The sequence below is a fragment of the Perognathus longimembris genome, chromosome 3 (genome assembly GCF_023159225.1).
Source record: "Perognathus longimembris pacificus isolate PPM17 chromosome 3, ASM2315922v1, whole genome shotgun sequence".
In the NCBI taxonomy this organism is placed as follows: Eukaryota; Metazoa; Chordata; class Mammalia; order Rodentia; family Heteromyidae; genus Perognathus; species Perognathus longimembris.
The window spans coordinates 75,125,026-75,149,337 of record NC_063163.1 but is presented as its reverse complement, the minus strand read 5'-3'; the positions used below and the strand labels follow the sequence as shown (position 1 = coordinate 75,149,337).

General features: G+C 53.0%; 2 protein-coding genes across 4 annotated transcripts; both read right to left on the bottom strand.

Moving 5' to 3' along the window:
• Nucleotides 1-10,047, bottom strand: LOC125348878 (cytochrome P450 4F1-like). 2 transcript variants are annotated; one of them, XM_048342500.1, is made up of 13 exons: nucleotides 9,943-10,047; nucleotides 9,169-9,367; nucleotides 7,351-7,495; nucleotides 5,345-5,398; nucleotides 5,131-5,258; nucleotides 3,563-3,684; nucleotides 2,718-2,988; nucleotides 2,065-2,131; nucleotides 1,770-1,899; nucleotides 1,052-1,185; nucleotides 908-972; nucleotides 741-823; nucleotides 1-213 (listed from the first exon to the last, which is right to left on the bottom strand). In XM_048342500.1, the coding sequence occupies exons 2-13, from the start codon at nucleotides 9,364-9,366 to the stop codon at nucleotides 42-44; spliced, it is 1,569 nt and encodes a 522-aa protein (XP_048198457.1). In that variant the 5' UTR covers nucleotide 9,367; nucleotides 9,943-10,047; the 3' UTR covers nucleotides 1-41. The 2 variants fall into 2 exon arrangements, with proteins under 2 accessions (XP_048198457.1, XP_048198458.1); XM_048342501.1 differs by lacking the exon at nucleotides 5,345-5,398.
• Nucleotides 1-23,929, bottom strand: LOC125348877 (cytochrome P450 4F6-like). Of its 2 annotated transcripts, XM_048342498.1 has the most exons (14): nucleotides 23,818-23,863; nucleotides 23,294-23,495; nucleotides 18,923-19,067; nucleotides 18,529-18,582; nucleotides 18,307-18,434; nucleotides 17,508-17,629; nucleotides 16,179-16,449; nucleotides 15,578-15,644; nucleotides 15,277-15,406; nucleotides 14,395-14,528; nucleotides 14,242-14,306; nucleotides 13,790-13,872; nucleotides 13,215-13,386; nucleotides 1-41 (listed from the first exon to the last, which is right to left on the bottom strand). In XM_048342498.1, the coding sequence occupies exons 2-13, from the start codon at nucleotides 23,492-23,494 to the stop codon at nucleotides 13,215-13,217; spliced, it is 1,572 nt and encodes a 523-aa protein (XP_048198455.1). In that variant the 5' UTR covers nucleotide 23,495; nucleotides 23,818-23,863; the 3' UTR covers nucleotides 1-41. The 2 variants fall into 2 exon arrangements, with proteins under 2 accessions (XP_048198455.1, XP_048198454.1); XM_048342497.1 differs by lacking the exon at nucleotides 1-41 and having other exon boundaries at nucleotides 13,167-13,386; nucleotides 23,835-23,929.
• Nucleotides 23,930-24,312: the final 383 nt, after the last annotated feature.

Below are 24,312 nucleotides of genomic sequence, written 5' to 3'. Positions count from 1 at the left end.
CACGGTGGGCTCAGTTTTATTGGTTCCGGGTGGGGGCGGGGTTAGCACAGGGGCTGCGCGCGCAGCCACAGGCCGCCCTCTGCGCGCAGGATCAGCTCCGGCTTCCGGCACGGCTCGGGCCCCGAGGTGTCGGGCAGCACGCGGAAGCGCAGCAGCGTCAGTGCCAGCGCCACCTTCATCTCGCTCAGCGCGAAGGTCTGCCCGATGCAGTTCCTGCAGGGAGCGGGGGCCCCGGCCGGAGTTGGGGGACGGGGGAAAATGGGGCCTCCAGCCGGAGTCGGGGGATGGGGGAAATGAGGGCCCCTGGCGGAGTCGGGGGATGGGGAGGTGGGGGCCCCGGGTGGGGTTGGGGGATGGGGGTGGCGGCCCCGGTGGAGTCGGGGGATGGGGGCGTGGGGGCCCCGGGTGGAATCGGGGGTTTGGGGGGAGTGGGGGCCCCGGGTGGGGTCAGGGGATGGGGGTGGGACCCGCCAGGCTGATTGGGGGGACCCTGACCGGAGTTGGGGAGATGATGATCCCAACTGAGTGGCTGGAGGACCCAGGCTGGACTGGGTTTGGGCGGACTGGGGGTGTTCTGGTCCCCAGCTCAGACCAAGGGGCGGGAGGAGCTCAGAGCAGCTGCCCCCCCCCCCAATCTCCGCACGGTTTCCCTGCCCTCCCTGGCTGCAGGAGGCCGGGACTGTGAGCCCCGCTGTCCTGAGTCTGCCTGAACCCGTGCGCCTCAGCCTGGCTGGCCTCACCTGGGCCCCGCGGAGAAGGGGATGAAGGCCAGCGGGGACCGGTCCTTCCCCTGCTCCAAGTCGAAGCGAAAGGGGTCGAAGACCTGCGGGACACAGAGGATGGGGCGCTGGCAGCGCTGGTGGTTCCCAGTCCCCCGCCCCCCACTCGGGAACCCGGGGCGCAGCACCTCGGGGTCTGGCCACACCGACGGGTTGTGGTGAATCCCAAAAATACTGATAAGGCAGACGACACCTGCGGGAGGGGACATGGTGACGGGCGGGCCGCGTGGTGGGCCCACTCCCTGCCCCGGAGGCCCCGGCCAAGGCCACACCTTTGGGGATGACTCTGCCGTTGGGCAGCGGAACGTCCTGAGTGCAGCAGCGGGAGATGACGGTGACTGGCGGGTGCAGCCGCAGGCTCTCCTTGATGCACATGGTCAGGAAGGGCAGCCGGGCCAGGTCGTCCCTGAGGGCAGTGCCCCCCCCTCCCATTATCCAGGAAGCAGAACCAGAGCCACCCAGTCTGCCTGCCAGACTGCCTTACCAACTGCTTCTGGCCCTTAGTCTTTGATAAGCCTAAACCTTGACAGTTTAAGCATTAGAACACGAAGTTAAGAACGTCCTAGAAGAAAATACGACCCCCGGAAGTGGTGCTGTGGCTCAAGTGGTAGAGCACCAGGATGGAGCTGAGGAGCTCAGGGACAGCGCCAGGCTCAGAGTTCAAGACCCACGACCAAGGTAAGAGTCCATGAGACTCTTACCAAAAAGCCAGATGTAGAGGTGTGCCTCAAGTAGTACAGCGTCAGCCTTGAGCAAAAAAATGCTCAGAAACAGCGTCAGCCCAGGACCTGAGTTCAAGCCCCAGGATGGGCACAAAAAAAAAGAAAAAAAAATCTGTCCTTTGCTAGCCAGGCCTAGTACTTGCCTCTGAGCTCAGTTTTTATTCCCACCAAGCAATGCCGGAATCAGGAAAAGGAGCCTCCTTTCCCCTCCTGGGGGTGCGGAGCCGAGGAGAGGAACGGGGGACCGGCCACCGGGCTCTGCGCTCACCACTCCAGCTCCTTGGGCTCACGGTCCCTCAGGAGCTCCTGCACCTCCTGCCGGCAGCGCTCCTGGTGCTCCGGGTGCTTGGCCAGGTTGTAGAGGACCCAGGAGAGGCCGCTAGCCGTGGTGTCATGGCCTGAGGGGCAGCAGGGCAGCCGTGGGTCACTGGGCTGCTTCAGCACCGGGGATCGTGGACAGCGCCCGGGCAGGGCGGAGAGGAGCGCAGCTCAGGATGGGGCCATCCACGATGGAGGGGCTCCTGCCCTATCTCTAGCTCCCGTGTGGGTCTGGAAAACCTCACCTTCAAACATGAAAGTGTCAGCCTCCGCTCGGACGTCCTCATCCGACAGGGCCTTCCCATCCTCATCCTGGAGAGAAAGCAACGCTGCAAAACCACAAGAGGCCCAACCACAGATCATCTCTGAGCATCCATCTTCCAGCCAAAAACTCGGAACCGCCCTGTCACCAGTGCCCAAGGCCTATGCCACAGGCTCCTAGCCTGGGTCCTTGTCTCCTAGCCACAGCTCTACTACTGGCTTCTTCATGATTAGCTGAAGATAAAAAGTTTCACAGATTTTCCTGCCTGGGCTGGCTTTAAACCATGATCCTCAGATCTCAGCTTTCCGAGTAGCTGGGATGAAAGGCGTGAACTACTGGCACCCAGTTATTCCTCTTTCTAACTCTCCTCCTCCTTAAAAAAAGTTTTTGTTGGATAATATACTATTTTCACATACATATAATGTACACACACACCTATTTAACCATGCTTACTCTGATCCACCTCTCCTCCAACATCTGCCTGAGTTCTAACGTCCCCTGCACTGAGCCCACGTTGTTTTCTTCCCATCCACAAAACCCAATCTGCCCTGCCGTTTCTTCCCACACTTGATCACAAGCCGCTGATGAAGTAGCGAATGAAAGAAAACTCATCTCTCCCATGTCCTGGGAGCCCACCTTGGCCAACAGAAGCACGTCGATGAAGTCCAGGGTCTTGGCCTTGGCCTTGGCTTGGAGGAAGTCATCCAGGCCCTGACGGGGGAGGGTGCGGCGCCGCTCCCGGATGACGGCATCCGTGAAGGCGTGCACCAGGTTGCAGGCCTTCCGGAAGCGGCGGCCGTCAGGGGTCAGCTGGTACAGGAAGTCCAAGTGCAGAAGCGGCTGCTGGTGTCTCTTCACCACCAGGGCGCTGAGCTCCAAGATGGCAGCGATGTACTCGCTGGGCTTCCTGCAGGACAAGCCCAGAAGGGAGGCAATCCCTGAGCCTCCCTGACCTCCAAAGGCTGGCTTTGAACCACAATCCTCAGATCTCAGCCTCTGGGATGGTGAGGTGAGGCACAGTGCCCAGCTCTCTCTCTCTTTTATATCACTCACCTTGAGGACTCTGTCTCTGTGATGGAAACTTTACTCACATGGGCATGAAAGCTTCCGTGGTTCCTGGGAAAGCTCAAGGGAAGTTTACACCTTTTGCCAGACTTTGCAATATTCCTTCCAGCCTCCTCTCCCCTCCAGCCTCCCTTCCAAGTTGTCTCCTCACTACCTGCCTGGAAAGACTGATTACCCAATCTCCCTCCACATCCTTTAAGGACACATCTGACCTCCCTCTTCCAGAAAGGCCACCTTCGTTCCCCTTTAAGTCCACCCTATCTAAGTCCACCTTCTTCTAACTCCTTCCTTGGGTCCATAGCTTAGGGGTCCACATCCTGGATAGGACTTCACTCCTTAACTCTACCCAACCAGCAAGGTTTCTCTAGAAATGAAGCCTGGAAATGACCCCTGCACATATGGTCCCAGGGACTCACTCCTGGCAGTTGCTGTCAAAGCTGAAGACACATTTCAGCAGACTGTCCAAGGTCATGAGGCTGATGTGCTCAAACATGTCCAGACGCTCGATGCCCTCAGAGATCAGACGCTGCCACTTGGCCTGACCAGAGAAAGGGACTTGGCTGAGGCCAAGAGTGACATAGCCTCAGAAGGGACAGAGCTGGAGTCCGGCACCGTAGCTCATGCCTGCAATCGCAGTTACTCAGGAGACTGAGATCTGAGGATCTCAGATCGCTCAGATTAAAGCCAGCTGGGGCAGAAAAGTCCCTGTGAGACTCATCTCCAATTAATCACCAGAAATGCCAAAGTGGAGCTGTGATTCAAGTAGTAGAGAACTAGCCTTGAGCCAAAAAGCTCAGGGACAGCACCCAGATCCTGTATCCAAGCCTCAGGACCTGCACCAAAACCAAAGAAAATAGAAAAAAACATAAAGTGAGGGCTGAGAATGTGGCTTAACTGTATGTAAAGTGCTTGCCTAGCATGCATGAAGCCCTGAGTTCTATTCCTCAGCAGCACATAAAGAGCAAAAGCCAGAAGTGGCTCTCTGGCTCATGTGGTAGAGTGCTAGGCTTGAGCAAAAGAAGCTAAGGGACAGTGCCCAGGCCCTGAGTTCACCCCAGGACTGATACTAAAATAAAACAAAAACAAAGTGAGTGTGGCTCAATCTTCACCCCTTAGTGGAAATTGGAAAATCACGTGGCAAGGTTTGGGTGAGGGTAAAGGAAGAAGAAAAGAATTGGGAAGGGGCTGGGAATGTGGCTTAATGGTAGAGTGCTTGCCTAGCATGCATGAAGCCCTGGGTTCGATTCCTCAGTACCACATGAACAGAAAAAGCCAGAGGTGGTGCCGTGGCTCAAGTGGTAGAGTGCTAGCCTAGAGCAAAAAAAAAAAAAAAAGCCAGGGACAGAGCTTAGGTCCTGAGTTCAAGCCCCAGGACTAGCACACACACACAAAAAAAAAAAGAATTGGGAAGGAGACATTTATGAAAGACATAGAATTTTCTTTCCTCCACACCCACTTCTGACTTTGTGAGGAACCCTCACTGGCCAACACCAGGTGAGGGAAATGGATGGAGCCATCACTCCTTATAAATCTAAGCTCCCAAGTGCAATTCAGAGTCTTTTTGCTCTCATGGAATGGTGTTTGTGCCATCAGAACAGCAAGGGAGGGAATCACAAGAACCAGAATCCAATCATCCCAATTAAGAACACTTAAAATCAGCCTGGAGTTGACTAAGCCCCAGTCATGTCAGAAGCACAGGGCCAAGACCAGCCTCAAAGAAACAGAACCTACACCATAAGCACCTACTGTGCACCATAAGAGCACCTACTGTGTGCCAGGTGAGCACCTTCTGTGTCCCAGAGATGTGATTCCATTGTCTCCTGGACCAGCCTCAAAGTTAAAGAGATTTCTCTCCTTCTCATTTGGCAGAAGCAGAAATCATGGCACAATGAGAAATGATGATGTCCTCCCAGCTGCCCCTCAGAACCCAGGCCCCAGACCAGATCTCCATTTTCCATTTGGGACCCCAGGTCCGGGCACTCACATGCATGATATTCACACTGTCCTGGAAAATCTTCAGGTATGGCTTCAGGATGTTGAAGTGGAAGGTGGGGGTCAGCATGCGGCGGTGGCGACCCCACTTGTCCCCTGCGCTCAGCAAGAGTCCATCCCCTGGTGGGCAGCATGCGCAGTGGGTGAGGGCAGAGCCCCTGCTTGTCCCCAGGGCTGTCCCCCTTCCCTGTCCCACAGCCACTCACCCAGCCAGGGCCTCAGTAATCGGTAGAAGACCAAGTCCTTGATGGCAACCGCCGCTGGTGAGAGAGAAAGCCATCAGGAGTGGATGGTCCAGCATGGGGGTGCCATCCCTCCACAGCATGGGTTGGCCTGATATGACCATGCACCAGCTTGCCTTGTCATGCCTCCCGCATGGCCCAACATGTCTGCCCTAATCCTAGCTACTCAGGAGGCTGAGATCTGAGGACTGTGGTTTGAAGCCAACCCAGACAGGAAAATTTGTGAGACTCTTATCTCCAATTAAGCACCAAAAAGCAGAAAGTGAAGCTGTGGCTTGAGTGGTAGAGTTCCAGCCTTGAGCAAAAAGTTAAGGTTCAACAGCCAGGCCCTGAGTTCAAGACCGAGTATGTGTGCCAGTCCTGGAGCTTGAACTCAGGGTCTGGACACTGCCCTGGAGCTCTTTTGCTTAAGGCTAGTACTCTACCACTTGAGCCACAACAGTACTCTTGGTTTTTGAGTAGTTAATTAAAGATACGAGTCTCACAGGGACTTTTCTGCGTGGGCTGGCTTCAAACTACCATCTTCAGATCTCAGCCTCCTGAATAGCTAGGGTGCCAGGTGTAAGCCACTGGTGCCCAGCAATACTGGCTTCTTCCTAGTTAAGGAGATAAAATATATCTTAGGGGCTGGGAATGTGGCTTTGCAGTAGAGTGCTTGCCTGGCATGCATGAAACCCTGAGTTCGATTCCTCAGCACCACATAAACAGAAAAAGGTGGAAGTGGCGCTGTGGCTCAAGTGGCAGAGTGCTAGCCTTGAGCAAAAGAAGCTCAGGGACAGTGCCTAGGCTCTGAGTTCAAGCCCGAGGATTGGCAAAACAAAAAAAAAAGTTTCCAATTTGTTTGTCCAGGGCTGGCTTTGAATTGGGACTTTCAGATCTCAACCTCCTGGGTAACTGGGATTACAAACTTGAGCTGCCTGCGCTGGCCCTAGACTGCCTGAATTATTAATCATTCAATCTCTTGTTTCCCAAGTCAGTCTTGCTAATGGTGGCATGTCTGCCAGCCCTTGGCTGTTGGGAATCATGGGTAACATGAGGATTCTGGACTTTGAGGCCAGGATGAGTCAAGTGAATTATGGCCAATTTATCAGCATACTGTGGTAAGGTGAACTCTCTCATGGTACTAAATTTATGTGATCCTGGATCCACACGCTGAGGGCAGGGCTGCTTTGAAAGGAACAGTGACACGCAGAAAGGCAACTCCATCACAGGGAGACAGATTTCACTGGTATTTTTTTTGTGTGTGTGTGCCAGTCCTGGGGCTTGAACTCAGGGCCTGAGCACTATCCCTGGCTTCTTTTTGCTCAAGGCTAGCACTCTGCCACTTGAGCCACAGTGCCACTTCCACCTTTTTCTGTTTATGTGGTGCTGAGGAACCAAACCCAGGGCTTCATGCATACAAGGCAAGCACTCTACTGCTAAGCCACATTCCCAGCCTGTCCATCGGTATTCTTTGATACCTGGGTACAGCCATGCCTGAATGCCACTTCATCCACTCTGCGGGTGGTGATTCCCTCTCTGCTTACATCACACTTCATCCATTGCTCAAAGCCATGAGTAAAAAAACCTGGCAGCCACAAAGAGCCATGACCTGCCCTAGCAGTGTCAGAGCCACAGCCCCTAAGAACATGGCCTGGTCCCATCCTTGGCCTGGCTGGTCTGACGTGGGGAGGGCTGAGGCCAGGGGAGGGTCCAGGCTGGAGTGAGGGAGGGCTCCCAGTAGAGAGACCAGCCGTGAACTGGTGCTGGTGCTTCAGGTGCTGGACCTGGAGGTGATCACAGCTAGTGGCATGTGTGGCAGACAGCCACAGCAATGGAGGGAGCCAGCAGGAGAGGAGCCAGCAAAGACCCCAAGGGAAAGACATGGAAATCAGGAAGAGATGAAGCAGGGCCTGCAGGCATGTGGTGGGGGGTGAAGGCTCCAGGCTCTCACACCCACAGCGCCGGCCACTGCCAGCTCCCGGAGATACCTGAGGCATTGAGGACAGATCGCACGATGTCAGGGTGGCACAAATTGATGAGGGGAAATATGGGACCCAGCCACACCATAAAACCCTGGGGGTAGGTGCCCACCAGCGCCGTCAGTTCCTTCATTCCCTGCTCTGTGGGTGGGGCCTGCAAGCAAGACAAGGGAAGGGGGTCACTTCTTGAATGATTTCTGAATTGTGCCCCAACCCAGGAAGTTTGAGATAAAATTAGCATTTGCCCCAGTGGAGTGAGTAAGGAAGATCTAACATCCATGGGGGAGGACTGGATAAGACAGAGAGGCAGGGGTGTCGGTGGCTCATGCCTGTCAGCCTAGCTACTCAGGAGGCTGGGATCTGAGGATTGAGGTTTGAAGCCAGCCAAGGCAGGAAAGTCCATGAAACTCTTATTTCCAGTGAACCATCAGAAAACTGGGAGGTGGCAGTGGTTCAAAGTGGTGGAGTGCTAGCCTTGACCCAAAGACCTCAGGGACAGTGTCCAGGCCCTGAGTTCAAGCCACAGGACTGGCAAAAAACAAAAACCCACCAACCAAACAAACAAACAGCAGAGAAGGGGCCTGATTACTCTTCTTATTTTCCTCTCCGTTCCTCTCTCCTCCCCCTAAACACCAGAACTCTGGGTGAAGGAAAGTGCCAGAACTTATGCCAGCAGCTTCTCTCACCCCAGATCTCCACCCAACCTTTGTCTCCCACAGAATTCATCACACAACCTGCCACCCTGGTCCCACAAGCTTGCAGACTGCACATGAGATCACACATGAGGTACCATCCTGGATCTTGTATTATGTAATTTCATAAGCCAATTTTTCTCTTCTTTCTGTCTTTCATAAATAGATGGTAGACAAATAGATAGATACATAGCTGATAGAATATGCACATACATACATACATACATACACAATACATGCATTTATATGCCCTGTGTGTGTTTGCTTGCAAGATCAAAGATCATTCATTTAGTCAATGTGTGTTTGTGTGTGTGTGTGTGTGTGTGTGTGTGTGTGTGTGTGTGTGTGTGTCCTGGGGACTTAAACTCAGGGCCTGAGCGCAGTCCCTGAGTTTGCTTGATTTTTTTTTTTTTTTTTCTCAAAGCTTGTGCTCTACCACTTGAAGCACAGCTTCGCTTCCAATCTTTTCAGGGGGTTAATCAGAGATAAGAGTCTTATGGGCTTTACTGCCTGGACTGGTTTCCCACCACGATCCTCAGATCTCAGCCTCCTGGGTAGTTAGATTACAGGCGTGAGCCACTGGCACCTGGCCAACATTTGATTTTTTTTTAATCTTTAAAATTTTTTTGTTTTTTTGCCAGTCCTGGGGCTTGAACTCAAGGCCTGAGCACTGTAGTCCCTGGCTTCTTTTTGCTCAAGGCTAGCACTCTACCACTTGAGCCACAGCACCACTTCTGGCCATTTTCTATATATGCAGTGCTGGGGAATCGAACCTAGGGCTTCATGTATATGAGTCAACACTCTTGCCACTAGGCCATATCCCCAGCCCCTAGCCAACATTTGAAAAACAAAAACCCCAGGCATGGGGTGGCTCAGAGTCAGCCCTGGACGGGGCCCCTGTGAGACCTTAAGTCCAGCCACAGGACACTTGGGACACTTGCTGGGAGGATATTTCCCTGAGGCATTTCATGGGTGCACCAAGAAGGAAAGACGGTGTGGAGAAGAGTGCAAAGAAGGATGCGGCTGGAGGGACAGTGAGGAAATAAGATTTAGTGGGAACAACCGAGACCTCAGCCTACAACTTTCACCAGACTCCTCTAGTCCCTCCACCAGCAGACCGCTTGCTGGCACTCACCAGGCCCAGGTGCCCCAGGAGCCAGTTCCGCCTTGGGGGCTGCGGGAAGCATCGCAGGCGTCGAGTGTTTGCACAGAAGGTGCAGACGTGGGTGAGGACTCTAGCCAGGAGCCAGCATGCCCCAGCCAGCAGCAGCAGCAGCCATGGGGAGGGGACCAAGGGCCCCAGGCCCGGCCAGGACAGGCTCAGCCACAGCATCCTGCAGGACAGAGGGCCTGAGGGAGCTCCAGGGATGCTGGACGGGGTAGGGGAATGGAGGAGACACAGTACAATCATGGGAGAGGCCCTGAAAGGTAGAGGAGGATGAGGAAGAGGAGGAGAAGGAGGGAGAGGAAGAGAAAAGGAACAAGTGAGAGGGGAAGGACACTGGTGGCTCACACCTGTAATCCCAGATACTCAGGAGGCTGAGGATCGTGGGTCAAAGCCAGCTTGGAAAAGAAAGCCTATGAGAATCTTATCTCCAATAAGCAGAAAGTAGAGCAGTGGTTCAAGTGGTAGAGCACCAGCCTTGAGTGAAAAAACTCAGGGGACAGTGCCCAGGCCCTGAGTTCAAATCCTAGGGAAAAATAAGTAGAAGGAGAGAAAAGGAAGAAGGAAAGGACAGGGTGGACAAGGACAGAGTGTAACCTGTGGGAATTAGAGAGAGATGGGTATGAACTTCAGGAAGAAACCACAGCGGCCTTTGTTGCTGCCCAGTCTTGGGCAGACATCTTTCTGGAGATAGCCCAGCCTTAAGAAAAGCCCTCCCATAAAGTCAGGAGCCTCCCTCCTTACTGTCCCGGTCCTGGAACCTTCTTTGCTGGAGTCACTTGTTCCTCTTTCCACCTCTTCTCCGGAATTCAGTGAGGAAATTTCGGTTGGGACTCCTGACCTGGCGAGATTGTGGGGGCTGGCTGGGCGAGCCAGCCAATCCCCTGCAGGATTGGGGTGGACTGGCCAATCCCCTGCAGGCCCAGCTGCCTCCTCCCCACCCAGGCAGGTGGCCAGGACACACGGGGGCGGGGCTGGCCAGCCAGAGCAGAACAAGCTCTCTTGGATGCAGTGTGGGCATCAGACTCCTCGCATTCAGCCTCCCCTCAAGATGCAGGGGTAAGGGGGATCCCTAAGTTCCAACATATGCAAGTGCAAGTATAGGGGATAAAAGCAAGACTCAAGGCCAGCCTTGGTCCCAGAACATGTCCCCCTATGGTGGCCCTGCTCCTCCTCAGAGAATTCAGGGACTGAGACCTGCCAGCCTCTGCCCAGAAGCTGCATTGCCTGCGAGACTGTAGGGCCTTCCTCTAGAAGAACCCAGCCCCTTGGGGGATTTCCTGGGTCAGATTCCAGGGATGCAGCCTGGGTTGATAAGCCACACCTGGAGGCTGGGCACAGAGGGAGCTGGCAGAGGGAGCTTGGGCAGTGCAGAGTTCAGGAAGGGCTGGGCACCTGCTTTTCTGTAAAAAGTCTCTATAGCAGTTTAAATAATAAGTAACCTGGCAGGCACCTTTGGCTCATGCCTGTAAATCCTACTCAGGAGGTTGAGATCCAGCCTGGGAAAAGAAAGCTTGTGAGACTCGTTTCTCCAGTTAAGTACCAAAAAGATGGAAGTAGAGCTGTGGTTCAAGTGGTAGAGTACCAACCTTGAGGAAAAAAAAAAAAACCCTCATGGATAGCACCCAGGCCCTGAGTTCAAGCTCCATAACCAGCACACACTTTTTTAAAAAAGTAATCAACTGAATAAGATAGAAGATGATGGGGCTGGGGATATGGCCTAGTGGCAAGAGAGCTTGCCTCGTATACATGAGGCCCTGGGTTCGATTCCCCAGCACCACATATACAGAAAATGGCCAGAAGTGGTGCTGTGGCTCAAGTGGCAGAGTGCTAGCCTTGAGCAAAAGGAAGCCAGGGACAGTGCTCAGGCCCTGAGTCCAAGGCCCAGGACTGGCCAAAAAAAAAGATAGAAGATGATGATAAAAAAAGATAGATATATAGACAATAGCTAATTAGAGAGATACATGATAGCTAAATATATAGATGGTGGGGAGGTGAGCTAGGGTTGGGGGGCAGAGGTCAAAGCCTCCCCAGAGCCAGGGAGCGGGGTCCGCCCATTCCCACCCTCAGAGCAAGAGCAGCTTGTGTGCACTTCAGGGCAGAGGACAAAGACACAGGTGCCTGGCGGGAACACAACCCAATCTAGACAGTTACACTGACTGAACACACACACGTGTATGCACACACATACATACACCCCCACATGGCACACACCTACGCACGTGCCCGGAACCCAACACTTCAGGCCCTGCTGTTCCCGCAGTGTCCAGCAGAGGCCACCCCTCCTCACCCAGATGGTGCAGGCTCCAGGGCAGCCTCCCCAGCACTGGAAGGGGTTTTGAGATTGACACAGCAGGTGCGCAGAATCCTGGAGACCCCCAGATCATACGCCGCCTCCACTCATTCACCATCCTCTAAGCACCATAGGACCTTTACCTCTCCAACATCACATTGCCTAAAGGGATTCAGCCCCTCACCTCACCCAGCAGAGATGGAGGTAGGAGAGGGTTGGGAGCAGGGTGGGGTAGGCATGAGAATAAGCCTTGGGCATTTCTGAACAATCTACCAATTCAGTTTCTGTATTCTAGGGTCATCAAACTATAATCTGCAGCCCAAGGCCATCCTGTGATCTCTTTTTGTGTGTGTGGGCTAGGAATGGTTTAGAAATTTAAAAAGGCTGGAGGAGCTGGGCTCCTCCTGTACTCCTCCTGTACCAGGGGCTCACTCCTGTACTCCTAGCTCCTCACTCCTGTACTCAGGAGGCTGAGATCTAAGGAATCACAGTTTGAAGTCAACCCAGGGAGGGAAGTCCTGGAGACACTCATCTCCAATAAACTTCTCAGAAAAGGTTGCAAGTGGTGCTGTGGTTCAAGTGGTAGAGTGCTAGCTTTGAGCAGAAAAGCTCAGGGACAGTGCCCAGATTTTGAGCTCAAGTCTCACCACTGACAAAATAAAAAAAGGAAGCAAAGCCTTGACATGGATAGATCTCAAATCTAATATGCTTATGTAAAAAACCAGGTACCAAAGCTACACACTGCACAATCTTGCTTACCCAATATCATGGGAAAAGCACAATTGTAGGTGTAAAGAATAAATGCATGGGTTTCTACAGAATAAGAGTAGAAAGAAATTTCTGGCTGCCAAGGTAAGGCTAGGGATGGGCTGCAACCTTGCTGTCTCTGTTCTGCACAGTCTACTTCTCATAACAGGTCCCCCAAATCAGTGTCTTGGGAACTGGAAAGTCAAACTTGTTCTGGGAAAACTTGTTCCACCATATCCAGACCCTCCATTTAAAACATTATGCATTCTTTGCTATAAAAATAAAATCTCTGGGCCAGATGTTTATGGCTCATGCCTATAAGCCTAGCTACTCAGTAGACAGAGATCTGAGAATCATGGTTCAAATCTCCAACGAACCACTAGAATGCTGGAAATGGAGCTGTGGCTCAAGTGGTAGAGTGCCAGCCTTGAGCCTCGGGGGCAGTGCCCAGGCCCCGGGTTCAGGCCCCAGGACCTGGCAGGCCTGGCTCTGGCCATGACAGCAGCCAATCTCCTTGCTGGGGAGACAGGTATAAATGTTTTTTGCCCAGGCTGGCTTCCTGATCTCAGGCTGAGTGCCAATGGGACTGGACCAACCTTGGCTGCTGTACATGCATCTAGTCACCGCCCTGTCACCTGCAATGTGGGGCAGGGTGGACTAGGGCTATGGGCAGTACCAGCCCTGACCTTGCCCTCAAGGGCTGTCAGCCCTCCCCCAAGGAAGGGAGTCAAAGACCCAGGTCCTCTCAAAACGACACACGCTGGGGACCCGGACAATGGCTCGACATAAATTATGAGACTGCAGGGCTGAGACGTGGCTCGGTGGTAGAGCCTTTGTCTAGCATGAGTGAGGACCTTAGTTCACCCCTCAGGGTCCCCCAGGACTCCCAGGTCCCACCTTCCCCCCCTGACAGTCAGTGAGGCTCAGACATAGGTGGGGGTACAGCTTTATTGGGGTCCTGCCCGGGCCGGAGCAGTCAGTCCAGGGGCTGCGCGCGCAGCCACAGGCCGCCCTCTGCGCGTAGGATCAGCTCCGGCTTCCGGCGCGGCTCGGGCACCGAGGCGTCGGGCAGCACGCGGAAGCGCAGGAGCGTCAGCGCCAGCGCCACCTTCATTTCGCTCAGTGCGAAGGTCTGCCCGATGCAGTTCCTGCGGGGAGTGGGGGGTGGGGGCTCCGGCCGAACTCAGGATCTAGCCCCAACTCAGACTAGCTGGCAGGGGAAGCTCAGAGCAACTGCGCTCCCATTCTCCAAACCACTGCGTCACCTGTGCGCCCCAATCTCCAAACTACTGCACCACCTGAGCAACCCAATCTCCACTGTGTGAAACCTGAGTGCCCCAATCTCCAAACCACTGCGAGCAACCAGTGTGCCCTAGTCCCCAAATTGCTGTGCCACCTGTTTACTCCAATCTCCAAACCATTGCATGCAACCCACTCACTCCAATTTCCAAACCACCTGCGCAGCAGAAGACTTGAAAGGTGAGCATCCATCTCCCCATTGTCCTGTGTCCAGCTCCATCCGCCCTCTCTGATTTCACCTCCAGGTCTCACCTGGGCCCCGCCGAGAAAGGGATGAAAGCCAGTGGTGATCGGTCCTTCACGTTCTCAGGGTCGAAGCGGTAGGGGTTGTAGATCTGGGGGCCAGTTGAGACTGCACTGCTGTCTTTCCATTCACCCAGCCACCCCCTCCCACACCAAAAACCAGCGGGCTGGGGATGCAAGAGCTGGACTGGGTCTGACTGCCCCATCCCTGTCCACGCCCCTCAAGAGGAGGAGGGGCGGGGCCATACATGGCCATGCCTTTCAGCCTGGGTGGGGGGTGGAGGGGCAGGCCACATGCTGACCACGCCCTTCATTGGATCGCATGATGGACAGGCCATAGGGTCTGGTGATGAAGGGGTGGGGCCGTACATGACCACGCCCTCACAATTCTGAAACGCAGGGGTGAGGCCGTGCTGACCACGCCCCACAAGGGGTCCAGGTATGGGGGTGCAGGGCCACACCTCAGGGTCCGGCCAGACAGAAGGATTGTGATGAATTCCAAAGATACTAATGACACAGATGTTCCCTGTTGGACGAGATCGAGCAGTTAATATGAAGTCAGTGTTGCCTGATGGACCCCAAACACCCAGAAAACCCCCCTCCCACAGTGGCACCTTTGGGGATGACCCGGCCATCAGGCAGCGGAATGTCCTGGGTGCAGCAGCGGGAGATGACAGTGACAGGTGGGTGCAGCCGCAGGCTCTCCTTGATGCACATGGTCAGGAAGGGCAGCCGGGCCAGGTCGTCCCTGAGGGCAGTGCCCCCCCTTCCCATTATCCAGGGAGCAGAACCAGAGCCACCCAGTCTGCCTGCCAGACTGCCTTACCAACTGCTTCTGGCCCCTAGTCTGTGAAAAAACTGATAAAGGTCTAGCCCAGTGCTGATGGCTCATGCCTGAAATCGTAGATACTCAGGAGGCTGAGATCTGAGAATTACAGTTGAAATCCAGCCCGAACAGGAAAGTCTATGAGATTCTTATCTCCAATAAACTATCAAAAAAGCTGGAGGTGGAGCTGTGGCTCAAGTGGTAGAGTGCTAGCCTTGAGCAAAAGTGCTCAAGTACAGTACCCAGGCCTTGAGTTCAAGCCCCAGTACCAGCATGTGTACGTGCGCACACCCACACCCATATGCACACAGTTATCAAATGCACTAATAAACAAAGGTCCATAGAAGGCTTACAAGATGTTTTGAATTAATAATATACACTGGGCCTGGTACCTGTGGCTCTACCACTTGAGTCACACCACCACTTCCAGTTTTCTGGTGATTCATTGGAGATAAGAGTCTCAGGGACTTTTCTGTCCCTGCTGGCTTTGATCCTCAGATCTCAGCATTCTGAGTAGCTAGGATTGCAGTCATAAGCCACCAGCACCTGGCCTGGCCCCTATTCTTACCAAGCAATAATGAAAGAATCCACAAATAGAGTCCCCCTTTCCATTCTGTGGCGCAGAGCTGAGGAGAGGAACGAGGGACTGGCCACGGGGCCCTGCGCTCACCACTCCATCTCCTTGGGCTCACGGTCCCTCAGGAGCTCCTGCACCTCCTGCCGGCAGCGCTCCTGGTGCTCCGGATGCTTGGCTAGGTTGTAGAGGACCCAGGAGAGCCCGCTGGCCGTGGTGTCGTGGCCTGAGGGGCAGCAGGGCAGGCGAGGGTCACTGGGATGCTTCAGCACCGGGGATTGTGGACAGTGCCCGGAGGACAGAGAGGAGCGCGGAGAGGAGCGCATGCGCGGAATGAGTATCCCCAGGTACCGGCCGCCTTGTCCCCAGGATGGAGGGGCCCACCCATGACCCTCACCCCCAAACATGAAGGTGTCGGCCTCTGCTCGGATGTCCTCATCCGACAGTGGCTTCCCATCTTCATCCTGGAAAAGAAAGCAATGCAAAATCCCACCATTCTGAGGGCGCTGGAATCTAACCTGCTAATAACACAATCCTCTTGGCCCCTCGGAGCTTCCTCCCCGGGGTGTTTGCTCCTTCAACACAAACCATCAACAGAGTCTCCTCTAAAAGTTACCTCCACCTTCCTCCCACTCTTTCTCTGTGCCTCCCCAGTGCCTTCTGGATCAAGTCCAATTTGTTCTGACATTTTGGCATTGTGTGTGTGTGTGTGTGTGTGTGTGTGTGTGCTGGTACTGGGACTTGAACTCAGGGCCTTGCACTCTCCCTTTAACACTTTCACTCAAGGCTGGGGCTCTCTCACTTGAGCCACACCTCCACTTCTGTCTTTCTGCTGGTTACTTAGAGATAAGAATCTTATGGATTTGAGCCATGATTCTCAGATCTCAACCTCCTGAGTAGCTGGGATTGCAGGCATGAGCCAGTGGCGCTGGGCCTAACTGACAGCTAACTTCAAAGGTCTGTGCTACTTCCCGAGTTCAGACCCCAGGGCGGCCCACCTTGGCTAGGAGCAATACATCGATGAAGTCCAAAGTCCTGGACTTGGCCTTGGCCTTGAGGCAGTCCTCGGTGCCCTGGATGGTAAGGGTGTGGCGCCGTTTCTGGATGATAGCATTAGTGAAGTTGTGCACAAGGCGACAGGCTTTGCGGAAGCGCCGGCCATCAGTGGTGAGGTAGTAGAGGAAGTCTGTGTGCAGGAAGATCTGGTGGTACCGTTTCACTATGAGGGTGCTCAGCTCTAAGATGGCCTCGATGTATTCACTGCGCCTCCTGCAGGGCCAGGACAGAGGCAGGGTGCAGGGGCTTTGCTGTGGTTGCTTGGTAGAACTGGATTCAAACTCAGGACCTCAAGGTAGCTAGGCAGGTGCTCTACCATTTGAGCTAGGCCCCCAGCCCTTTCTACTTTTGTTTTTCAAAGAAGGTTTTGCTTTTTACCCAGGTTAGTCTAGACTGCCATCCTCCTATATATACTTCCTGCACAGTGGGCATGACAAGGGCCTGTTGTTACTAGTTGAGATGGGGGGAAGGGTCTCTTGAACTTTTTTTTTAGGCTAGCTTTGAACCATGACCCTCAGATGTCAGCCTCCTGAGTAGCTAGGATGACATGTGTGAGGCACCAGAGCCCAGCTCTGTGATGGTTAATCTCATCAACCTGATCATAGGAGAGACACCTAGGAGATGTGTCACGTGCACTCTGACCTGTCTGTTGCACCTATCAGGGAACTTCCAGAAAAGACTAAGGAGGGGAGAAGATTCCTTCTGAATATGGGAGGCACCATCCCCTATATGGAGGCCCTGATAAGAGAACAAAAGGGAAGAAGGAAGAAGCCAGCAAGGCCCAGGCTGTCTCTGTCTCTGTCTCTCCCCACCCCCGCTCCCCCGTCTTGTTGTTTCCTGGCTGCCATGAGGTGAGCTGCTCTACTCTCATTGCTATGATGAAATGAAACCTCTGACTGTGAAAGAAAATCAAATCTTTCCTGCCTTAAGCTGTTTCGTTCAGAGCTTGTGTCACAAAAAGAGGAAGTCTGGGTAACACGTTGTCTCTGGACTCACTTATAAGTCCCCATCACCCACGCTGGCTTTCCTTGACTCAGAGAAATCTCCCTGTTTGGAGGGACCACTCATTCTCCCCTTCCCTGTCCTTCAATTCCAGCTCTTCTTCTTCTCCTCCTCCTCCTCCTCCTTTTCCTCCTCCTCCTCCTCCTCCTCCTCCTCCTCCTCCTCTTTCACTTCCTCCTCCAGGAAGGTCCCCAGGGTTCCTCCAAACATTCCTCCCTCCTCTCCCTCCTCCCTTGTGTCCATGATCCAGATTCATCTCAGGGACTCACTCTTGGCAGTTGCTATCAAAGCTGAAGACACATTTCTGCAGACTGTCCAAGGTCATGAGGCTGATGTGCTCAAACATGTCCAGACGCTCAATGCCCTCAGAGATCAGACGCTGCCACTTGGCCTAGCCAGATAATGGGAGGACAAGGCTGGGACTGTGTCCTGACTGTCTGAGCCCATCCCATCCCCAGTGCTAGGATGGTGACTAGGGTCAGGCCAGCCTTCTTCATTCTCTGCCCAGGCACCTGACTCCAGGGAAGGAAGTTGAAGCTGTAACTGGTAGATGAAGGGTAGATGAGGCTGGGGAACAGGAGCCACAGGTTCAACAGAAAAGCTGACCTGCTTTTGAATCTGATGAGCCAGGTTTGAATCCCTGGTCCACTACTTAGCATCACCCACTGCCAAGTGAACTTGAACAAGTCCCCCCGCCCCCCTCCTCTTCCTCCTCTTCCTCCTCCTTCTCCTCCCACTCCTCCTCGTCCTTGGGCTAAACAATAATCTCTATCTCAGCAGGTCATAAGTTACAGTAGATGCCATATATGCATGCTTTTTCTGGTATATAGTATGTGCTTCGTTAAGTGGGAGCCACCAGCATCATCCTTTTCACTAATGCAGTGGTGAGTGGTTACAATGTGACCCCAGTTCTTCATCTCTGCTCCTTCCATTGGGAAGTGGAGCCTGCTCCTCCCTGTCTTAGCTCTGGCTCTGGCTTTGCAGAGCTGTGGGGAACTTAACATCTCTGCCAGGCTGGCAAACCCAGGTGCTCCTGGAAGAAAAGGACACAGGACCCCAGGTGCTCACGTGCATGGTGTTCACACTCCTGTTGAAAATCTTCACGTATGGCTTCAGGATGTTGAAGTGGAAGGCGGGGGTCAGCATGCGGCGGTGGCGGCTCCACTTGCTGCCGGCGCTCAGCAAGAGTCCATTACCTAGCAGGGGGCAGTGAGGATGACTCAGCATGGAGGTGCCTTGCCCTCAGCCCCAGCCTCGCTCGCTCGCCCATGCCCGCAGGCACTCACTCACCCAGCCAGGGCTTCAGGAAGTTGTAGAAGGTCATCTCCTTGGGTGCAAACCCAGCTGACATGGAGGAGAACCATCAGGGGCCCCGGAGATGGGCAGGATGTAGGGCTCCCAGTATGGGGGTCCCCATTTTCCCCCTCCACATCCAGAAGGAAGGGGGTCAAAGACAGAGGAGGAGAGGAGAAAAGGAAAGCCACAGACCAGGCTAACATGGCATAGCATACATCTAATACGTCCCACCTGACCAGGGCAAAGCATGCTACGCACACACCTCTCTCATTTATCCCCACAAAGTCATCCTGCCTCTTCTCCTACCCTTCTAGAGGGGGCGGGGTGGGGGCAGAGCTGGGAGGAGAGGTGAGGGAAGTGCCAGTGATTAGAATCCTAGCAGAGATACCTGGAGCCTGGAGCAGGGGGGCCACGAACTTGGGGTGGACGAGCCGCAAGATGGGGTAGATGGGCCCAATCCACCACAGGTGGATATCGCGGAAGTAGTGGCCCAGTTCCTCCATCAGCTTCATGCTCTCCTCATTGCTCTTTGTCTAGGGAAGAAGAATCTGAGGCCAGTCCAGGCAGGAGGCTTACAGGGCCACCAATGCATCTCTTTGTCTCTCTTCTTTCCCCACCCCAACCTGCTCATCACCCCCTTCTCTGGATCATTCGTCTGTGCCTGTCACTGAGTCAACCTCTGTTGGTCCACATCTATGTCTTTTGGTACCTGTGCATCTCTCTTTGCTAGTGCTTCTCTCTGACTTCTTACTCTCTTCCTCTGGTTCTTGCCCTAGATAGGAGTATGGATGATGGATGGGTGGAATAGATGAAGCGATGGATGGATGGATGGATGGATGGATGGATGTAAGAGATAGATAACAGCCTGGCATTCATGGCTCACACCTGTAATCCCAGCTACTCGGGAGGCTGGGATGTAAGGTTTTCAATTTGAAGCCAGCCCAGGCAGGAAAGTCCATGAGACTTTTATCTCTTATTAACTAGCAAAACAATTGATAGTGGAACTGTGGCTCAAGTGGTAGGTAGAGTGATAGCCTTGAGGAAAAAAGCTCAAGGACAGGGCTGGGATGTAGCTCAGTGGCAAAGCACTTGCCTAGCAAGTGAAACGTACTGGGTTCGATCCCCAGTACCAAAAAAGAAAAGACAAAAAAAATCCCCAGGGGCTGGGGATATGGCCTAGTGGCGAGAGAGCTTGCCTCGTATACATGAGGCCCTGGGTTCGATTCCCCAGCACCACATATACAGAAAACAGCCAGAAGTGGCTCTGTGGCTCAAGTGGCAGAGTGCTAGCCTTGAGCAAAAAAGAAGCCAGGGACAGTGCTCAGGCCCTGAGTCCAAGGCCCAGGACTGGCCAAAAAAAAAAAAAATCCCCAAAAGCTCAAGGACAGTGACAAGGCCTTGAGTACAAGCCCCAGGATGGGCACATACAAAACAAGATAGATAATAGATGGATGGATGGATAGATGGAGGGATATGATGAAGATAGTTGGAGATAGATGGTTAGCTATAGATAGATAGATAGATAGATAGATAGATAGATAGATAGATAGTGGATGGATGATGGGCTGAAGAATGGATGGAGAGAGATGAAGAGGTTAGATAGATGGGTAGCTAGATGATAGGTGTGAATGTACAAGTGATGTGATGTGCTGTGATGTGATGCTTGATATATAAGATATTTTAGATGAAATAGTGGGATGATGGGTAACTGATACAGAGAGACAGACAAGGAGATAAAGTAGATTCTTAACTAGAAATAGACATGTGTATGTATGTATATATGCATATTTTTTTCTATTCTTTTCTTTTTTTGGCCAGTCCTGGGCCTTGAACTCAGGGCCTGAGCACTGTCCCTGGCTTCTTTTTGCTCAAGGCTAGCACTCTGCCACTTAAGCCACAGCGCCACTTCTGGTCATTTTCTATATATGTGGTGCTGAGGAATTAAACCCTGGGCTTCATCTATACAAGGCAAACAAACACTCTTGCCACTAGGCCATATTCCCAGCCCCTGTTTTTTCCTTATTCCCTATTTATCTGTCCTTTCCCCTTCCTCCCTCCTCTCTCTCTCTCACATTCTCTCCCTCCTTTCCTCCTACCCTTCTCCCTTTCTTTGTCCCTCCTTAATGCCTTTCTCCCTCCTTCCTTCTCTCTCTTCCTCTTTCGATTTCCTTTGTGTATATGAATGTATGTGTATCTTACTGTGTATATGGGTGTATGTGTATCTTTCTGTGTATATGTGTCTTACTGTGAGTATGAGCATATGTGTATCTTACTGTGTATGTACTGGATTCTTCCCATCTCCAAATCATAATCTTGTAATTTTATTTTTTGTCCAAGACCGGGACTGAAACTCAGTTATCTGAGTTTATACTCATTGGCAAGAGCCCTATCATCTGAACCACAGCTCCAACCCCATTTATCTTTTTTTTTCAGTTGTGGAGCTTGAACTCAGAGCCTTGGCCCCCATTCATCTTGAACTCTTGCTGTTTTTGTGCCAGTCCTAGGGCATTTTGTCAGGGCCTGAGCACTGTTCCTGAGCATTTTTTTTGCTCACGGCTGGTGCTCTAACACTTGAACCACAGCTCCACTTTTGGCTTTTTTGGTGGTTAATTGGAGATAAGAGTCTCATGGAGTTTTCTGCCTGGGCTGGGTTCAAACTGAGATCCTCAGATCTCAGTCTCCTGAGTGGCTGGGATGACAAGTGTAAGCCATGAGAGCCTACCTAGCATCTTGTACTTTCTTTCTCTCTTCTCTGTGTCTCTGTCTATTCCCACCTAAATCTTACTATTCACCCTCACTAAGAGTAACCGTAGAGTTAATTTCACTCCATTAAACTCTCTTCATGTCCCCAGAACAGGGACAGCCTCCTGCATTGTCTCTGGCCCTCTGCCTCCTCAAAAATCAAAACAGCAAAACAGAAGATGGGCACAGCCCTGTTCTTCCTACCCAGCTCAGAAGAATATGGACTTGGAAGTTGCTTCAAGAAGGAACTGCTGGGCCAGGTTCCCATCAGTGGCTCACACTTTCCATCCTAGCTACTCAAGGGGCTGAGATCTGAGGATCGTGGTTCAAAGCTAGCATGGGCAGGAATATCTGTGGGACTGTTTTCTCCAAAGAACCACCAGAAAACTGGAAGTGGCACTGTGGCTGAAAGAGGTAGAGCACTAGCCTTGAGCTGAAGAGCTCAGAGACAGCTCCCAGGCCCAGAGTTCAAGCCCTATGACCAACTTAAAAAAACAGAAAAGAAGGAATTGATGGCCAACTTGGGAGCTGGACACCTGGGTAAGCATATGGCAAGAGGGGGTGGTTAGGGAACCCTATCTGGAAAGGTCAGGGGAAGGAGGGCCAATGGGTCAGTGTGCCCAGCAGGGAGGTAAATGATATACTGCTGGGATTCGGAGACTAGGTCTTCTCAAAGAGCAGGAAACTCCTGAGACCTTTTTTTTTTGCCAGTCAAGGAGCTTGAACTCAGGGCCTGGGCCCTGTCCCTGAGCTTCTTTTGCTCAAGGCTAGTGCTCTACCACTTGAACCACAGGGCCACTTCGGACTTTTTCTGTGATTAATTGGAGATAAGAATCTCATGGGGGGCTGGGGATATGGCCTAGTGGCAAGAGTGCCTGCCTCATATACATGAGGCCCTGGGTTCGATTCCCCAGCACCACATATACAGAAAATGGCCAGAAGTGGCGCTGTGGCTCAAGTGGCAGAGTGCTAGCCTTGAGCAAAAAAGAAGTGCTGAGTCCAAGCCCCAGGACTGGCCAAAAAAAAAAAAAAAAAGAATCTCATGGGGACTTTTCTGCGCTGGCTGGCTTCAAAATGAGATCCTCAGACCTCAGTCTCTTGTGTAGCTATGATTACAGGCGTGAGCCACCAGCCCCCGTCTCCATGAAACTCTTATCCCCAACTGATCACCAAAAAGCAGGTGGTAGAGCACCAGCCTTGAGTAAAAAATCTCAGGGACAGTGCTCAGGCCCTGAGTTCAAGCCCTAGGATGGGGGAAAAAACGAAAGGAAGGAAGGAAGGAAGGAAATCAGTCAGTCCATTGGTACATCTAGGAGGAGAGAGGAAGATAAGGAAAATTATTATTATTTTTTTGCCAGTCCTGGGGCTTGGACTCGGTCTCTGGCTTCTTTTTGCTCAAGGCTAGCACTCTACCACTTGAGCCACAGCGCCACTTCCGGATTTTTCTATATACATGGTGCTGAGGAAACGAACCCAGGGTTTCATGTATATGAGGCGAGCGCTTTACCACTAGGCCATATTCCCAGCCCCATGGAAAAGAAACTTTACAGAGTTGTCCACACCTCTGCTCTGACCCCCTGGTGCCTCTGCTAGTGAAAGACATGAGAGCACCACTCATGGCAGCCCAGCGAGAGGTAGACACGTGCCTGAGGCTAGGAGAGATGAGTCACACAGGGAGTAGACTCTATGTGGTCTGAAAAGTAGGCCTCAAATTCAAGGGTGGAAACTGAACTGGTGGAGGGGGATCTGTGCTTGGTGTAGCCCATCCTATGAGCCCTCCATAAGCTAGGGATGCGCTCATAACAGAACAGGCAGAAATGTGGGTGGATGGGGACAGGAATAGATTGGGCAAGATAATGAAGAAAGAGAGGCTCCCCTTGGCCTCTCTCCTCCCTCTCTCCCGCACTTTTCTGCTGTCCTAAGCCTCAACCCCACCCCCACCCCCAAGTCCAATGCCTTAAGCCCATTCCCTACCCCTTTGGGAAACCATCCTGGTATCTGGACCCATCATGCTCACCAGGCCCAGGTGACCCCAAAACCAGTTCCGTTTGGGGGGCTGTGGGAAACATCGGAGGCGACAGCAATTGTTGTAGAAAGTGTAGGTCCAGGTGAGGATTCGAGCCAAAAGCCAGGAGGCCCCAGCCAGCGTCAGGAGCAGCCATGGGGAGGTAGTGAGCAGCCAGCCCAGGCCCAGCCAGGACAGGCTGGACTGCAGCATCCTGTGGGACAGAGGTGAGCTCAGAAGAGGAACAGGAAATTCCAGGAACACAGACGCATGGACTGTGAGTGCTGGGGGAAAGAAGACAATCCAGGGAAGCAGGCAGCAGTGAGAGAGGAGAGGAGGAACAGGAGTTGGAGAGGAGAGACCAAGAAAGATATGTGGAAGAACACAAACCTGTTTCCAGTCTAGAGCAGCCTACTCGGAATCAAAGGGTAAGTTGTGAGAGAATGTTACCCAGAAACCACCAGTCTCTAGAGCCACTTGGCTCCTGGAACCTCCCTGACCTTGGGCAGTGCCCTCCCATTTCAGGCCAGGACCACCTCCCCCAGCCTAGCACCTTCTTCCAGGAGCAACTTTTCTCCCACAAACTTCTCTTCCCTCATCTGGGACTTCCTTGTCTCAGGCTACTAAGCTGGAAGAGTATGTGGGAGGTTGGGCTGTGTTGCCCTAGCCAATCCCCTGCAGACTCAGCTGCCTCCTCCCTGACTGGGCAGGCAGCCAAGGTAGGAGGGCAGGGACAGCTGGGCAGGCGCAAAGGTAACCCAACTCAGGGTCACAGGCAGACAACGAGCACGGGCTCCCAGGATTTAGCACCTCCTACTCATTCAGAGGTTAAAGATAACTTTAAGCTCCAAAGTTTACAGCCACCCCAGCAACTTTCAAAGGCCAAGGATGAATTTGAAGTTCAGGGCCCCGGAGACCAGGGCTAGCCCAAGCAGTGTCTCATCATCTCCTCAGAGCCCCTAAGGTTGGGCTGGGAAAATGTAATGTCCTGTTTCTTCTGGAGAATTCTGAGGCTCTGGATGTGAATCTCT

Excerpts from the sequence above, each read along its gene's own strand:
- LOC125348878 (XM_048342500.1), bottom strand. The coding sequence starts at position 9,366 with ATGCTGTGGCTGAGCCTGTCCTGGCCGGGCCTGGGGCCCTTGGTCCCC. Across the intron at positions 2,132-2,717 it reads ACGTGCTTCTGTTGGCCAAG|GATGAGGATGGGAAGGCCCT; the intron begins GTGGGCTCCCAG and ends CTTTCTCTCCAG. Across the intron at positions 1,900-2,064 it reads TGACACTTTCATGTTTGAAG|GCCATGACACCACGGCTAGC; the intron begins GTGAGGTTTTCC and ends GCTGCCCCTCAG.
- LOC125348877 (XM_048342497.1), bottom strand. The coding sequence starts at position 23,494 with ATGCTGCAGTCCAGCCTGTCCTGGCTGGGCCTGGGCTGGCTGCTCACT. Across the intron at positions 15,645-16,178 it reads ATGTATTGCTCCTAGCCAAG|GATGAAGATGGGAAGCCACT; the intron begins GTGGGCCGCCCT and ends TTTCTTTTCCAG. Across the intron at positions 15,407-15,577 it reads CGACACCTTCATGTTTGGGG|GCCACGACACCACGGCCAGC; the intron begins GTGAGGGTCATG and ends GCTGCCCCTCAG.